General features: G+C 40.1%; 1 protein-coding gene across 2 annotated transcripts in view; it reads left to right on the top strand.

The window, feature by feature from the left end:
• The first annotated feature begins 3,232 nt into the window (after positions 1-3,232).
• LOC310898962 (uncharacterized protein) overlaps positions 3,233-18,556 on the top strand; it is a 43,904-nt gene continuing 28,580 nt past the window's right edge. Inside the window, exons 1-2 of one of the 2 annotated variants that reach the window (XM_083834767.1) lie at positions 3,233-4,869; positions 5,130-5,238. In XM_083834767.1, coding sequence (XP_083690893.1) covers positions 3,774-4,325 — 552 coding nt within the window. In that variant the 5' untranslated portion in view covers positions 3,233-3,773 and the 3' untranslated portion in view covers positions 4,326-4,869; positions 5,130-5,238. Of the gene's footprint in view, positions 5,239-18,556 lie in introns of both variants that reach the window. The other variant, XM_083834766.1, reaches the window with a different exon arrangement.

Here is an 18,556-nt window from a genome sequence, read left to right on the forward strand (position 1 = left end):
AATGCACTCTTCCAAGAACCTGGATCAGTATTGGGAACTGCTTTTAGTTTTGGCAGCAGCCAGGGAGGATGTCTCTCCCTGCAAAACAGAAACATGCTCAGCCACATGCTGTTGACTGGGAAGCTGGAGCTGCCAAAGAGCTCTGGGTTAGGGTGAGGTGGAGCATGCATAAGGGTGTACATGAAAGCTTGTTTTTTGGAAGAAACTCTTAAAAAAAATCTTGTCTTCCAAAGGGAAGAGAATTTAAATACCAAAGACTAACATCTACCTGTGCCTGTGTCTTTCAAAAAATTATCTAAATCATCATTAAAAATGTTTCGCTTGACCTCTCAAGTCACCATCTTGAATACCAGCTTTTTATATGCTCCGTATTTTGAGAAAGAGAAAATTGAAACATAACCAGCCTGGTTATTTTATTGAGTGGTTTATTTGATCTCAGCAGGGGTGCAAGGACACCAAAGTCATCTGCTGGCTTTCCCAGCCACCGGAAGGACAGCCAGCCATTTGATGTTTGTCATTTGGGAAGCTGTGGGAAGGAACCAAGGAAACTTTTGCGCTTGAGTGCTGTAGCTCACATTTGCAAGGTTATCAGAACTCATCAGAAATGTGTTTTGTTTCTTTGTTCATTTTGGACCTAAATATTATTTCATCCGAAAATGCCAACTATTTGTAGTGGGAAGCATTGGCAGGAAAGGCTAAGCTTTGCAAATTGGTCTGATTGAAAGACTCTGACATTTCAAAATTGCTATTTTGAAATAGCCAAATGCCTTGTGGAAAGAAAAAAGAAAAAAAGAAAAAGGTTGGTATTTTACTGAAATTTTTCAAAAACATGGAGATGAAGTACTGTGACTGACCAGACTGATCTTTGTGTGTTTTCAGTTTGCTAGCCCTTTCCAAGTTTCAACATTTTGGCATTCATGGAGCATGCTTTTAAAAAATAAAATAAAATTGAGAGTTGTCTAGGTCAGCAGTCTTTGCCCAACCCTGGTTTCCAGCTCATGTTCCACAGAACCTGGGATCCATCTCACACCAGTAACCCGGATCGGAGGGACTGAAGGCACAGCAGGACTGGGTGCAAGATGTTCTTTGTCAAGCAGGAGAGAATAAGAGTAGGAACAGCACTTGGGTAGGAGCTCAGACTAAGCCTGCAGTTAAAACATCCCTGTACTCTCATCTTGTCTAAACATCAAATATGTTTAAATGCATGAAAAGAGGTGGTATGAGCACCTCTGTGGCCTTTCCTCAAAGCAGTCTATTAATCTAAGGGAAAAGTCTGAGAAAATATAGCTAATTAATTTCAAATACTGTGGACAGCACAATTTATTTTTTTTTTCAAACATTGGCATTGCTTAGGGTGAAACCTGCCTCAAAAAAGCCCTCTTCTCTCACACACAAACACAAGAATATTCCATGTTTTAGACAATAAAATATACAGCCAACTCTGTTTTCTGAATGTGCTTTCAAAGTCATCACAGGAAATAAACACTACACGAAATAGAGGAAATCTATAACTCTGCCATATTTCCAGAAAAATCTGTGGGAAGAACCTCCTGAATTATGGATAGTATTCACTGGGGATAAGGAAAAAAAACAACGTTCCCTTCCAGCATTCAGATTTACTGTGGTAGAGAGCCATGTCCTCGATGGCAACAAGCCATGGTGTCATTTTGGAGCAGAAGAAACCAGGCTGGAGTAGGAGAGGGCTCCTGGCTGCAACAGTACGACGCTGACACATGAGGCTTTAATTTCAAGGCAGGAGCTGGAGCAAAAATCATTGCAAAATCCGGTTCCATAATGGTCTGTGATTCTGCTTGCTGTGCTTGACGTCATATTCGTGGTCTTGGTAGAAATGTCAGCTTGGTTCCATGCAAGATAGGGATGTGGGTGGAGAGCAGGCTGAAGTGAAGGAAAAGCAGGGATCCTTGATGTGTCATCAGGGAAATGAAGAACCCTTTCATCTCTCCCTGACTAAGAAGAAATGATAAAGCATTTCTTTATACATTTTTTTAAAGTCTATTCTGTGTTTATGACTTGTGAATACTTTATGACATGAACGTGAAGATTTCCACACACTACAGGTAGAGCGTCCCTGGGCTCCTCGAGGACCGCAGTGTTGTGTTGCTTTGTACCAGGTTACCCCAAAACTGCCTGATGAAACAGCTCACAGGCTGCGGGAGGTAATTTGCTCTGGGAACTGGGAGGAGAGCAATCCGTACAGAATCCTTAGAGCAAAGCAATACAAAGAGAAACTATTGTGGAGAGTAATTACCCTCTCGTAATCCTCCAGGCTCACGTTGCCACAGTACTGTGCCATGAGAGCTGTAAGAATTCTGAGGCTTCTGCAATTCCCTTTGCCATCTTCTGATGTGGAGGGGAAGGTTGTTTTTATTCGAAGGCGATCACTTACCCTTTATTTACTGTGAAGGATGGGGATGGGGGACTCAGACTCCCAAAGCTTTTCACAGTTGGTTTTGTTGTCTAATTATTCCGAGGAAGAGCTTCTCCCAGCAGCGGGGCTGTGTCCTCTGCAGCTGAGCTGAGGGACTCCTGCCCTTGCAGAAGGTCTCTCTAGAAGCAAACACTTCTCGGTGGGCTAACACTACAGCCCACGTGCCTGTTTCACTTTATTTATTTTTAATGGAATCACATGAATAAAGAACCACATCTTCCATATTGTCTTTTGAAGGTAGATAATTGTGTTGCTGTTGCATTCGCTATTGGCTTGTCATGCCCAAATGAATTTATGCATATCTGCCTTTCCCTTAAAAAAGCAGCCCTGCTGAGTTTTCCCAGTTGTTCAGTCAGTCACAAAACACTGTTGTTAGCAAGTGCTGCTTTATATTGTCTAAATAGACACGGTTCTTCTCTTGTTCCTGTTGTCATTGTTAAATTTCTTTGAATTTTCAGTGAATTGAAATTCTCCATTCCAAGGAGAAAGAAATTATTACTTGTAATTAAGATTAATTGGATAGTAGCACTTTTGACTCTAGAGTTGATGACTTACCATCAGAGCATATCCTTTCATTGGTTTAAAATATCCCCATCGTTATTTTGATATAGTGATTTTTACAAAAATGTTTAAATAGCAGTCCACTTAAAACAGCAGAAACATACACAGCTTCACAGGCTACCTCCTAAAGTTATAGATGACTAAATGTGAGCCTGTGCTATTGTGCAAAATCCTGCTGAGGCTAAGGAAGAGTCCCACTGTGGTGTGCTGGGTCAGAAACACACCAAAGGATCAGTTATCCTGCAGTGTGTCTGAGACAGAATTTCAGAAAAGATTTCCATTTGGAGTTGATAACAAATGGAAAATAAGCGTGGAAAACTACATTTCCATCATGTTTATCTCCATCTTCCTGAAATGAAAATGATATTCTCCAGAAATCTCTGTGCTGCCATTCAAAGTTCTCTTCTGGTGGATGTTTGAAAGCACAATGGCATACAGAAAAATGCTGGAGACTGTCTGTGCTACACCCTGTCAAAACCCTTCCCTCCTGCCTGCTTTTGCCTTGCATGTGTCCAGGGGGATGATTTTTGTGACAAAGCAGAGCAAGGAACCACATTGCCAACAAACTGCTGGCAGACATCAGATGCTTTTTACTGATGGCAAGACTAAAGAATTGGGCTCGCATGGTTCAGGGATAGATGCTTATAAAGGTAGCATAGGAAACCCAGATGTCGAAGAAACTCTTCAGTAATTTGGAAGGTAGATTATAAAGTGGTGAGCTTCAAAGGTTAGAAATGATTCTTTGATCTTCAAAAGATTGTAAATGAGAGCACGGTGTCTGCTGGACTCATCACATGTCCAAACAATTACAAGAAATGTATATGGAGTTTTGAAGCACCAAAACCCTGCAGAAAAAGAAAAAGAAAAAGCAAAAGAAAAAGAAGAAGAAAAAGAAAAAGAAAAAGAAAAAGAAGAAGAAGAAGAAAAAGAAAAAGAAAAAGAAAAAGAAAAAGAAAAAGAAAAAGAAAAAGAAAAAGAAAAAGAAAAAGAAAAAGAAAAAAAGAAAAAGAAGAAGAAGAAGAAAAAGAAAAAGAAAAAGAAAAAGAAAAAGAAAAAGAAAAAGAAAAAGAAAAAGAAAAAGAAAAAGAAAAAGAAAAAGAAAAAGAAAAAGAAAAAGAAAAAGAAAAAGAAAAAGAAAAAGAAAAAGAAAAAGAAAAAGAAAAAGAAAAAGAAAAAGAAAAAGAAAAAGAAAAAGAAAAAGAAAAAGAAAAAGAAAAAGAAAAAAGAAAAAGGAAAAGAAAAAGGAAAAGGAAAAAAAGGACATTATTCAGACAGTCAGCCCAAAAAACAGCACAGATGTCTCAGCTGGTTTTAGTGGACTTTGTATAATACGTTATTGACTTAAAAATAAACTTCTTGAATTGCTAGCTGAATTCCTGAAAAATTAGGGAGGTGAAGTTTAAAAAAATAAAAGTAAAGATGTGGACCTGTAATAAGAAAGACTTCAGACTGTGCAAGTTTCTGAAAAGATCACAGCCTCAAAAACAAAGGAACATTTTTAGGTGGGAGGAAGTAATGAAAAACATTCTAAAATGTTTTTGTTGTGGTTTTCTGACTTTTTACCAAGTGCTCTAGGCCTGCATGAAATGCTGTGCTGTGGGGTGAATTTGTTTGCTGTTAGGTAAAGCATGTCTTTGTGATGGCAGCTGTGGGCAAACAAAACTCAGAGTCGTTAGATGGACCCTGCCATGGCCATCCAAACCTGGGAAGGCTCTTCAGGATAACATTTGATGTACAAATCTAGGATCAGCTCTGCAGTGATGCTTATCTACCTGGTTCCCAATGGAATAAGGCTAAAAAATTAAAAATACCTCAGCAGTTTTGGACCTGAATTATTGAAAATGCTGCAAGGGGCATATGTATGAGCAGTAAATGTATATCCTTTCCAGAGATGTTTGTTGGCTCATCAAAACCAAATTGCTGAATTCATTTGCGTATTTGCTTATCTTAGAGAGCAGAACATGACTGGAGGATATATCTAATCTGTGTGCCTTGCCTTTTCTTCTTAATGTCTTACCATCAATTACAGCATTAGTTACCCATCTTTTCTATTTCTAAATACATCTGGAGTTTTGTTTTTAATTATTCATTGAGACAGAGGCTTATTTTTTTACCATAGTTTCCAAGTGTGCTTTTAAAAATATTGGAGCCAACATGTGACAGCCAGAGGAAAAACAGGAGTGGACAATGGAGTTGGTGGTGTCAAGACAGCCATGTAAAGAAATGAGGTAAGATTCAGCATTTGCTTCTAACATGCCATCTCGCGGTAACCTATTGGAGTTTTGTAAGACAATTGCTTTTTATAAATGGGTTGTGACAAGCAATTACACACTGCTCCACACATCTTAAGAAAGGAAGAACAGAATAATTGAAAACAGGGCTGGGAGAGCTCTCAGGAGGTCATCCAGTCCATCTCCTCACCCGGATGGGACTGGCTTCATGCTAACCACTCCTGACATATGTTTGCCTCACATGTTTTCAAAAACCTCTGCTGACAGAGGTCCTACAACCTCCATAGGAAATGCTTTCAGGGCTTATCTCTGCCTACAATTAGAAATGTCTTTCCTACTGCCTTGCTTGTGTCCCCCTCACTGCTGGTGTGACACCGCTGCTTCTTGCCAGGCTCCCAGGGAGCACATGGGATGGTTATTTCCTTTATTCTGCAGCTACAAGTCTATCTGTTTGGAGACTGCTATCATGATTCCTCTCAGCTTTCTCTTTCCTAGACTAAACAAATCCCATCCTTTTAATCTTTCCTTATAGTATATGGGGTTTAAAACTTCCCTCATTTTCATTGTTTTCCTCTGGACTCAGACTAACTGGTCTGTGTCTCTCCTGAAAGCGTTGGCCCAAATTAGGCTGCCCCAGTTTCGGTGGCTGTGTTTTCTCATCCTTGTATTTGTTTATATTTGTTTTGCAAGGGGTGTGTTACCCACGGCAGCAAAGAGTTTCAGGAGCCTTTGTTAAAACATTCTTTCATAAATGCCCTGTCTTGGATCCAATCTGATGTGTAAATAAAGCAGTATGGACTAGAGTATGGACAGCATTGCCAAACTCCAGTAGCCCAAGGAGTGCTAAATTTTAAATAAAGAAAAGAGGAGGTGAAAGGTAGATGTTAAAAATACATTGTGGCTAGAAATATTTTTAATTCTCTGTGTTGGCCTCCAACCGTCCATGTCAGCTGAAATTTCTCAAGCAGCGCATCTGCAGATGTGACTTTCCGGTGCGAGCCTCTGAGCATGAGATCAGGTCAGGAGAGCCAGCTATGATGAAAGCTTCAGCTAACAGCCCTAAAAAAATTGTGTTGTATGTCTTATGGGGGTTGGTCAACAGGATTCTCCCCTCCTGGAAGAAATCCTGACAAATCTGGCTCCTATTATGCTACCTTAGCTTTGAAACCTCCTCTGATATTGGCAGCAAAATACCCTCTAGGGGTTAAGGCCATGGTGTCTCACAGTAGGTTTCTAGCACATGCATGGTTTAGGGTAGAAATGTGTTTCTCTTCCCACAGAAGCTGAAGGACTAGATGGCTTTTCTAGTTACACACCTCTCAATAAAACTTCTAAAGCCCTTGAGGTTAGGCAGCCCAAACCTCATCATCTGGGTGGGGGGAAAACATATCAGTAGATAAAGATTTGTCTTGTTAAGAACTCAATACTTTGTTTATTAATTTGAGGAAAAAAAAAAAAAAAAGGAAAAAGAGAAGAGAAAAGAGAAATAAATAGAAAAAAAAGAAAAAAGAAAAAAAAAAGAAAAAAGAAAAAAAGAAAAAAGGAAAAAGAAAAAAGGAAAAAGGAAAAAGGAAAAAGAAAAAAGGAAAAAGGAAAAAGGAAAAAGAAAAAAAAAAGCAATATTGCCAAAGAGAAATATGGAGAAAGGAGGAATTAACAAATTTATATTTCTTTTAAGATATTGGTAAATGTTTCATGGGTCAAAAAAGATAGGCCTCCCAACTTGTCTCACCAAGGCAACCAAGGTGGAGATCCTGAGCAGTCCTTAAGAAACTGGTAGAGAGAAAGGGTGGCTCATGCATGATGTGATTCCTTTTGTGTGGAGGTTGTTGCTGGCTATCCTCTCCAGCAGTAATGATGGGGCTCTCTTCAAAACAAACAATTATAATTGACTTCAGTAGCATGCATATAACTTTTTAGATTCCCAGAGCTTTTGCTGGGAACTGGGCTGACACTGCAGCTTGTGCTGGGTATCTGGAAAATAAAATGAAGGCAAATATCCTTGCTTTGAATATGTAAGGTTAAACTTGTTGCTACCTCTCTCAGTTTGGGGTTTCTGCATCCAACAGATTGCACATGCTTTTAAGTAAGTAGAGTTTTCTGTTTTGTGCAATATAGTGTAACAACACATGAAGCAAGAAGAAGAAAAGGAAACTGCCTAATACTGGAATTGTTCTGGTGTTTTCTCATACAACAGAATGGCAAATTGTTTTCCTTGGCTTTCTGGAAAATATCTGACCTTGATACTTCATATTCAATTTATGTAAACAATTACAAAAGCATCTAAGCCAAACAGAAAAGGCTATTTCTTGAAAACCTGCAGGGAATGCACATGGGAATTTCCCACATGCTGTGGCAATCTTAAAAATACCTCCTTGTAACCCCACGATATTAATGATTAACTCTGGAACTGTGAGTTTTTCCAGACTTCCAATGAACTTGGTGATTTGTGTGTTCAGCTGTGCTAATCGGGGAGGAGTATTAAAAAAAAATCATTTACCTCTTCTAGTAACTTTCATGTAACAAACTATCTGTCACATTTTTCCCTTGAAATTCAGGGATTCCTGCAGATTGCACAGTTGATAAATATCACAGTGCGGGAAACACTGTTTTGTGGCAAAGCTGTGTGCTAAGATGCTCTTGCAAGAACAAGCTGGAACCAGTTTTGTTCAAAAATTACTCAAAGACAGAGCTGCTTTGCTCAGGACACTCACCCACACAGTGCAGCACAAACCTTCAGAGATGGGCTGAACGTTGCTAATATCGCGTTTACATACATCTGAAATTCGGTATTTCAAGTGTTAGCTTTGTGATTTGTTTCCATTACATTTGCTGAAAAAGAGAGAAGCAGCGGAGTGCACTTTGAGAGGTGGTTTCCCAGAGCAAGCGGGGCTTGTTGTGCGGGCAGATTCACATCACACCAAATCTGTTCAGCTTGTGACATCGTGGGCAGCACTGCTGAAAACGGTTTGAGAGTGCAAGCTGTCAGATGAAGCTTTCAAAAGGTGCTGAGTGCCAAACCCTCACCTTTCTGCACCAACAGCCTTTCTCATAGCAGTTTGGACTATTCACCCTTTTGGATCATTTTTTCTGCATCTATTCTGGTCATGTTTAATGTAGCAGTATGGTCCATCAGCCGTCCCACTGTGCCGCTTGTCGTGGTGATAATATTTTTATCATTAAAATTTCTGGAGCGCAACTTTTTAATTAATTCAGCTTGAGAGACTGGAGCAGAGCTGTCATGGGTGCCAAGTCAATGTTCATCTTTATGGGGTTGTGGAGAGATGGAATAAAATTGGAGTACCTTATGAACCAGCACACCTCCATTTTTGGGGTATTTTTAACATGATTAAATCATACATCATTTAGTCATATATAGATCATTTAATCTCTTGATAGATAGATACGGATATTTATTCAATTATATAGTGGCTCCTCTGGATGCTTCTTAGGTCCATATAAGTCACTTCTTATTTGTGGCAGAGTTTTCCAGCATCCCAGGGACACAATCACATGCAAGTCACAACCACATGCAGTTTCCTAACAGTCTCAGCCACTGTGATTTCTTCCAGGTGCAAAGATGTGTTAGCATGTTTTTGTATGTGTGCACATGTGAAAGGGATGATGAAGAGGTGAATTTCTTTCTTGCGATTATCATCTTTTGAGCCAGCACAGAAAGAACACAGAAGACACAGCTTTGCTAGGTCCTCAGTAGGTGAAATTTTTGGTTTTGTGGGGAAATGTTTGGCAGAGTCCCTATAACAGGTAGGGGTGCGGGTTTCTTCACACAGAAGGTTTCCAGCAAGCTGCACTGAGAGCCATGTTTGACAATATCAAAGTGATTAAAATAACTTAATCTGATGAAGTCTTGCTAAGAAATGATTGTAGTTATGAATCGTGTATTATTTAATGACCATTCTTGACACGTTAGGTCCTGGGAGCAGCTCATTCAGTGAGTGCTGGTTTTTAAAAATCAGGTTGGCTTCTGCTCCTTCCAGTTGTGAGACATGACCTGGAAATCAGACCTGAGTACGTCTGAAAGTTTCAAAACTCAGAAAGTATTCAAAACCAAATCTCTAAAACCAGGGACTTTCTATCTTTCTAATATTTAAACACCGGTGCAAATATGAACGTGCAGTAATTATTTAAAGGATAAACATGCATAGGTGGGTAACTGGCAGGCAGTTAAACCTCATCTGAAAAACTGCTGGCCCTTTCTAACTTATCTGTTCTTGGCCCCATAAGATTTTGGGCATAATTCATTGCTCAGTGTCTGAGTGCACACACAGTGCATATAAGTATCTGTATTAAGTTTCCCTTCTGTGCCTAATATGCAGAGGATATTTCTTCATTTCAGCCCTGTTATGACATTTACCTTTCTGTCTGACTGTAAGGGCTCACATGATCAGCATAAGATGTCCTGGATTTAGTTGTTGTTGTCAAGCTAGATGTTGATTATAATTTTTGTGGGGTTTGTTTTAGGGTTCTGACTGTGCTAGAGTACATGTGGTCAGGACATCTTGCCTCTGCAGACAGGAAGCAGATTATCATCTGGTCAGTATGGTACATCTCTCCCTATCTATCTGCTTGATTAATACAGGATATGGGTCTGCCACAGATTTTACCTTCAGATCTTGGCTTTTCAGTTGTCTCATGCTTTTAGCCCCAGAGAGCTTAATTTTCCTTCCAGATATGATTTATTTAACTGTTTCTTTTTTTCTTCAAAGAAAAGGAACCCAAACAAACTTAGAAGTATCCAATTACTGGCACCTAACTCATGAACTTTTCCCCTGTCCAGTGTCTTCCATTTCCCACTGCTTTCAGTCTGACTGGAGCCACATGCTGTCCCCATTCATAAGCTGGCCATTTCCTGCTGGAAAGGCACTAGGAAGTGTAAACATTTGAAAACCCCATGAATTTTGAAAAGGAAGACTTGGAAAAACTTGTTTATATACAGCACTTGCTGTACTATGGAACTATGGCTTATTATTTTCCTAGTAGACAGCACAGGACAGCGTAAGAACTTTACCTTACTGCCAACTGGTATGATAAAAGTGTATGATATGGAGCTTGTAGTAGAAAAGACACATTTAACTGTCAGGTTTTATCACTTTTACTATATTATGGATATTTTCTGAGTGCTCAGTTGATAAAATACCTAGCTGGAAATGAAAGGCCAGACTCCTTTCCCTGTTCTGGGCAGGCAGGCAAAGGTTTCACGTCCCACCACATTGCCCGACTAGGAGTAGTGCACCTTCCAAGGCAGTTTTTTAGGCTTCAGGCCAATGGCATCCTGGTCTGCATCAGAAATAGCATGGCCAGCAGGGCTAGGGAAGTGACCGTCCTCTTGTACCCAGCGCTGGTGAGACAGCACCTTGAATATTGTTGAATCGCCAGCAACCAGCTTTTACTCTGTACCCTGCCACAAATCAATCTCCTATGTTTCATTTCAGTGACGATAATTGCAGATATAAATTTAAATGTCTGCCCTCCTTTAAAGCTGTTGACTCCTCATTTCCTCTAATGTTTTCATAGCAGTTAGGCACTGTAGAAAATTTTTCTTTGACTCATTTAAGAATTTTTACAACTGCATTGACCTATAGGGAAACCTTTAAGAAAACCGAACACCTGATTTTACCTTAATTTTCTCAAGATTTTCTTTATGTTGTACACCTCTGTTCTGCCACCTTTTACTTGCTTGCCTCTAAATTGAAGGCTGCTATACTCCCTTAAATCCCTCTGCCTATGGGAGTCTTTTCAGGCTGCTGAACATTGTAATTAACCACTTTGGACTTTCCAAGTTTTATTGCATGTACATTTTGCTAAAATTCAATCACAGGTATGGCAAACAGGCTTCCAGATGAAGGCATATTGTTAACTAATGTAATGGCATTATACATCCAACAATGCTCCTTTTTAATGACTTTGCTTTTTACTGTTGCAGTGCAGCAGTCAAATATACCTTTTTTTTTTTTTCCTATGTATTTTGGCAAATGACAGGCAATAACTTTAAAGGTATTTGAGCTTCTATAGTTGAGCATCTGCATTTTATTGAAAACCATTTTAGTTACCTGATTGCAAGTCTCCTAAGGAGCGAGGAACCCCCAAACCACCTTTTAAATTAATGAGCTATGCCTGTTATTCCTGTGAGGAACTCTTGGCTGAAACAACAGGGGTGGCCTCGGTCCTCCTCTTGGTGGCAGCGGGGGCAGGTGAGCCCAGCTTCGCCCTGTGCCACCAACATGAAGGTGAGGTTTGTACCATGCTGAGGAGATCCCAAGCTGCAGAGCAACCGGCCTGATGGAAGGATGGGTCCCACCTTGCTGCAGCCCAGGGATGGGCTTTATCTGGGGATGGGGCAGGCTGCAGAGGGTGCACTGCCCACTTGAGTACTAAACTGGGTTGTGTTGACGCTGTCAAGAAACATCGAGGCAGGACTGGCTGTGTCACAGCACCATTTACAAAAATATGCCATATTACACAGACTGTAACAGGATTAGGCAAACCATGATAAAGTAAACCTTAAACACACAATACAAGGCATCCAGCAGTTCTTGCTGAAGTACTCTTGCAATGATCCACCCAGCTTATGTTTGCAATAAAAACATGCAGATAAGACACTGGTATGTCCTACCATGTGGATGGAATATGGATTTGAAGAATGAGTGTTGCTGTGCCTGTACATGAGCACAGGCTTGCTAGGACTTATTAAAGTGTTGTGGGTTTGCCTCTCTATGGTTTGGTCATGACCATGAATGAGACAGCTCAGCCAAGAGGAGCTACAGAGATTTCAATTCTGACAACATTGACTGGGGAAAAAAAAAATGATGCTGATATTAGTCATATAGAAATCTCTGATGATGCACAATAACTATGTATGAAATTACAAAGGATATGGAGTAATCAGCATGAACATGAGAAATTGGTCATGTAGGATTGAGAAACTGCCGGATGCATAGCCAAAACGTTGATGATGAATGCACAGCCAGATCTATATTTGAATTAAAATTCTCATCTGTCCAGTGAAAGACATCTTTCCCCTTGAACGGGTCTGGAAGGGTCATACAATATCTGAAAGTTCACAATCCATAGCTGTCAGAAGAGGTTTTTAAATAAGCCAGCTGGTGATCAGATGCTGGGACTTGCTATTTATTTTGCAAATCATACCTGCGGACATGTTTCCGTAGCAAAGCCACTGATTGTGACAAATGTGTATAACAAGTGCAGTCTTCTATTGATTCTCACATTCTATTTTCTGCTTTTGGTGGAAACAGATGGAATTCAATTTTCTCACAATTACTATTAGCCAAGAATAACATCACTTAAATCAGTGCGGGGGAGGTGGAAAGTTGCAACTACAAAAACACACAGCCTGAAAAGCTGGATATTGAAATGTGACTTGCAAATAACCATAACTGATGTGTTAACCAGGCCCCAATTCAGAAACACACTTAAGCATTTTCTGGGCTTGTAGCAGTGTGTCCTACTGACATTATACATGCAGCCTTCTGCAAAAAGGATGATCCAGATTGTTTCTGTGGGTTACTCTCATGGAATGACTGATGCTTAAATGGTAAATTCTCAGAACATTTTCCACTAAAAATAACAAACCCAGGGCAAGGTTAGATGCAGCTGATGTTAATGTAAGCATATACAACTGTGCAAAATCTTTGCTTACCTTGCAAAACAATAAAGGGAATCCTTAAGAAATTAAAATATCCGTCTGTAATTAGAAAATAAGTCAGTAGTTAGGCATGTAATAAATCAATCGTTTCCAAATTTTGAAGCTGGTTTAGATCAGAATGTTGTAAATTTGTAGAGGGTGTGTTGCATAGCTAATATATGAGAACACACACACAAAAAAATCCCACACTGTGTGAAGGTTAAGGGTAAATCAAGTACCTGAAGTTAGTAAGTACTATAATTAAAGGTTTTCTTGAAATCCCAGTTTGACACTGATTCTTTTGCTTCATGCTGAGCTCTCAGATGACGTGAACACAGGTATTTCAGTTCCATTATTAAGTATGGCTTCTGGCTTTGTTTAGTAACTAATATGGGATTATTAGATTCATCCTAGGCTTCCTTCTGTCCTTTTCATTGTTATAGTATTTTAACAATTTCCCCAAACTACTCGATTTCTGTTCACAATGGCCATGTAAAGAGGCGTTATTAGATCTATTGTACAGATACTGAATGGAGCCGGACACTTCTGTGTCAAAAAGGCACCAAGATAAGAAGATGATGATCCTTTATTTCAGAGCCTTTAGTATTTTATGGTGCTTTATGTGTTCATAGCAAAGATTCATGGGAATCATACAACTGGTGTCTGAAATAAGGCACGTGAAAAAATAAGATGGCTTTCCGATGGTCATCTGTGAAAGACTTGCACCAGAAAACGTGAAATCTATAGCTTAATGCCCAGTAAATCCATTTTTTCTCCAGGGCAGCTCCCAATATGTGCCAGAAAAAAGCCCAATAAACTCTATTTTTGCTCCTGCATACTGGAACTGGAGTTACATTCCCACAGTTTTTGGAAGTTGCACTTTAAATCCTTAGCAAGTTGACTGAAACTATATAAGATGAAGTGTCTGTTTTGGCCAAGTTTGGGCACATATTCATAAAAGCAGAAAAAATGCATGTCCTACTCCTGAAATGATGCTCCTGACATATTTCAAACATCAGAAGCTTTGGGGCTGGCTGGAATATTTCATTTTGTCTTTTCACATGGCCAGAACAATATTTTGCCTCAACCTCCTCCTAAGAAACAGCAGAGACAATTTTACTGAAAGTATTTCCCCATGGATATCATGGATAAAATAAATAAATAAATAAAATTAGGTGATTATGAAGTGCTAATCAAAGCATCTCAGTCTGAGTAGTCACATCTTGACCACAACCTGAATGTGGAATAATTAAAAAATGGAAATCTATATTCCTTTGTGCAGCATTTGTCACTTCCGAAGGCACTTGGTCAGAATGGGCAATTCATCTTTCAAACCAGGCAAAGAAAACATGAATGAGCTTGGCAACAGAAAACCCATGGGTACTTCTGGAGCTGACAATCTGGGGCATGGGAAGTGCTGGGGGGGTGGCACCCGACCCATCTTGGCATCCATCTGGCAAAGAAACATCTGCATCCCCAGCTCCCAGCCTAAACAACTGGATTTCCCATCCCTCTGCACAGCCATTTGTACCAGGGCAGAGTGGCTGCACCCAGTAGAGGTCTGAGGACACCAAAGTTGGTCTCTCACTTCTCCTGGTTTTCCTCCACTCCCTTTGCCCCTGTGGCTCTTGTGATGACACATTTCCCCCCCTTGCAACCCTGTGCTGAAAGGCTGTAATTTAAGCCGAGGTTGCAGCGTTGCTCTCCCCACTGTTTTCTGTCATTTAAATGTTTCTCAAGAAATTACTTTGAGGGTTTTAAATTTCTCACATTAAAACCCAGCCGTGTGTCAGCATCTGATACATATTTAAATAAGTTTCCAGTGTCCTTGTTTAATTTGCAGCACTGAATATTCACAGAAGTCAAATTATGAAGCACATTGGCGTCAGGATATTTCCGTACCTCCCTGTTGTTTTTCACTTGTAGCTTCCAATTCTAACATCTTCGTTTGAAGAAACAAGTAAGGACAAAACAATCTGAGCTGTTCTTATTGTGAATGGATTTCTAAGCAAAGGCTTAACAGGCTTAGCATTTACGTACACAAGACCTGCAAAAATTGAGATGTTGAAATAGTCACAAACTTTACATATGAGACAGAAGCATAACTCTTTTACTACTCTTGGCATTGGTTAAATCTACAGAGGAAATTGAAGATTTTTATGATTCTATTAAAATTACTGTTCAACACATTCAAAGGGATGATAGTGAAACATAAAGGGCAGTGTCTCATACGTTACTGTTATCCTGGCAATATCATTTATATTGAAATTTGACTTGACTTTCAAGCACCATTTGAAAGGTTATTGCATGCGAAACTAAATTAAGCAATACAGTTGAAGTTTGCCCTTTTATAATTTAAAATAAGAACTACATTTTTCTTTCCCTGAGTCCCCACTCAAAAAAAAAAAATCTAAAAAGTGCCGTAGGACTGTTCCTCATCCTACCTCCCACCAGTAAAATCCCTGACTTGTCAGGGGGGTGGAAAGCAAAAAAAGCAGGTGAAAAAGCCATACCCTTAGGGCAGGGCTCTGGTGCCAGAGTTCACTTCAGCCAGAAAGCACATAAATGAAGCTGTTTCACCCTTACACTGGAGTACCTGTAATTAGATACCCCTCTTGCTCTCTGGTTTTTAAGTCTTGTATTTCCATCCCTGTCTCTATTAATTTTGGGCTGATGAAATCTTTTCCCATTCCGTCCCAACCTTTACCTCTTAGACTGCTCTAGTTATTTGAAGCACAATAACTTGTTTAGCTAAGTTAGCCCGCTGTATACGTATGAGTTGGATCGAATAACCCTGCTTCAGTCACCTCTTTAACTTTTCCAGGAATTGTATTAAAAACTAACATCCATCTCCCCAAGGGTTTGTAGTTTGCCTCAGCAAGCCTACGTAGTTTTGGTAAATAGCTTGGAAATTTTAGAATTCGCGTGAAAACATCCTTAACTGAGTGGGACCCCAGGAAAAAAAAAATAAAAATCAGAGTCATCCTCATCCTGAGACGACCCTGGAAAATGCAACTTTTTATTGAGGCTAGCTACTTCAACAGAAACTGTCAGGCTTTTCTGAGAATCTCTCCACTGTGCTCCTGCCAACTCTACCACTTTGGGCATTAATCTACCAGATTTCCAGGCAGCTGGAACGCTCAGACAAATGGTCACTGTGCACGCAGTGCGGAGTCAGCCTGCGTGTGTGCACAGCGCCTGGGCATGCCAGCTACTGCAGACCTGTGAATATTGGCATGTCTGGGCCTGCTGGTGCTAGCAGGGGAGGCAGGATGAGGCCGGCAAACAGAACCTCAGTCCAGGCAGAGAAGATGGTGCTTTCAACATAATGCAAAGATGAGGCAGAGTTAAAAATAGGAATTTATGTTTGCTGCACACAGGCGGCTTAACAGAACAGGGAGGACCCATCAGAAGTTGCCTTTACTGAGAACAATTTTTGCTAAATGGGGAATGGATTTTCTTAGTTTAGGAGTTTAGCACAAGTGGAAAATTTGGAAGCAGGAAGGACTTTCCCTGAGGTTTATTGTTGTTGCTTTGCAGCATTTTTCAAAGAATGCATTGTGTTCTGTGGAAAAATGGAGGGGTATGAAAGGTTGCAAGAATCATATAAAAATATTTCCCCCCCTTCAATATATCTCCTTTAATGGAAATACTTGGATTTGACATTAGGAGACATATTCATATTTTCTAAATGAAGTTCTAGATGGATGAAATGTATTGAACTGTCTACTTAACTTCCCAACCCAAAGAACCATGTTTCCATTGTATATTTTTATAAGTACATGTGTGTATAAATTCATCCATCTCTATTCAATTTTATTTTATTTTATTTTTTTGTGTCATGCTGAACAGTTCTGTCTCTACTCCCACCAAATTCCTGCTTCCTGTGGTTTTGAAAGTAAACAAGCTCAGAGGACATGAATGGAAGCAAATAATGTAAACAGGAGTTCTTGTGCTAATAGTACCACTGCTTTGCTATACTTAGAAGTGGAAGTCAAGTCAGTGGCTGGTGAAGCAAATCTCCTGCAACCAAGAAGGAAGCAGAAAAATAATCAACAGGCAGGTCATTCAGTCTGCAGAGGAAATCCGAGGTGCAGTTTCACAATATGTCAAGTCCACAACAATATCAGTTCAAAAGTTCCCCCTCTGCCTGACCTTGGACTTTTAGTAAGGCTTGGGAAAAGGAAAGAGTGTTTTAAAACTAGATAGTCCAATCATCTGATTTGTAGTTTGACCTTGCAAGAACACATACTGATACAACTGGGGAAGTGATACTGAGAGGAAATGAGTCTGGACACAGAAAGGTCTCCATGGTGGAGCTACATGGGCAGAGCTTTCTGCCAAAGCCTGATATACTAGGAACAAAAAAAGGGAAGACAGATAGTCCATTAGCATGTCCTTTGATTTCATTTATCATATTTAGTGAGAGTTGGTAGAGCCAGAGCTCCTGGGCAGCCTCATTTCTGGTTGGATGGACTAATTTCTTCCTGATGAAACAGCTCTGGTGTCATCTCCAGTTGCTCCGCTCAAAGTGATGTCGTTATGCAAGAGCCATCTGCCAAGCTCAACTTTTTCATGAGCTGCTTTGGGACTTGTGAAAAGATACAAGAATTTTTACTTTAGGAGAAGGTGGCAGCAATACCCACATACTTCAAGTTTTACTTATTATGGTTCATTAATAACACACTTCATTTTGTTATGCAGCTTTTTATTGTCCTTGACCGTGTGTTTTTTCTTGGTTACTTTGTTAAGCTTGCTGCGCAAAGCCTAATGTCGACAGCCACCTTGAGCAACATACAGAGATGCTTCTTTGCAGGTGAGAATGATAACATTCAGCAACACTGACATCTTGTGGCTGATGAGAAATGACTCGGACATGCCAGATCAGCCAGCAATGTACCTTCATCCATTGTGTGTATTCAGCAGCTCCTAAAATATGGTGGTGCTTAAAGGGATGAGTACCAAGAGCCCAGAAACCTAGAGGTTAAAAGGCAGAAAACACATAAAGGTGCCATTTTACTACTTGACTGAGCTGTCCTGTCTGTGTGGATAATCCGGTTGCATGCTAATCCTTTTGGTTAATCTTCTGCATGTGAATGATTCCCTCCAGAGGATAAGGATGGAGTCTGGGATGTTTGACGTAATGAGCAGAAGATGAGACTCCCCGCAGTTGATTTTCTTTGTGTTTTTCCTCCTTCATTGGGAAACTGTGAGAGAAAACACCCCTGGAAAAGGCCCCAGGAGGGGTCTGTTTTATTACCTATTGTTGTCACCAGAAATAAGATCAGCAAAACCAGGCTATGAGTCTCGGCCTCACAGCCAGTGGAGCTTCTGGGGGAAAGGTGTATCAAAGAGACCGTATGGAAAGATTTGTAGGAGCAAATCCTGGCTAGCTGGAAATTGGCAGGATTTTCTGCACATTTAGGCCACTGAGGTTTAAATATGCCATGTATAAAATGGCCTTTATGCTTTAAGGGTGGGTATGATGACAAAAATCCAGTTTACACTCCTATTGATTGTAGAGAGGGCAGATTTCTTTTTTAGGTTTAAAGATAGATGTCTGTGACTCGGCAACATATGATGGTCAGCCTTGGACTTTTCAGTTGTTAGCAGCTTCTTGGATTGCTTCCTTGTTTACACATGCTTTTGTTG

This window comes from Anser anser (genome assembly GCF_964211835.1).
Source record: "Anser anser genome assembly, chromosome: 4".
Lineage (NCBI taxonomy): Eukaryota > Metazoa > Chordata > Aves > Anseriformes > Anatidae > Anser > Anser anser.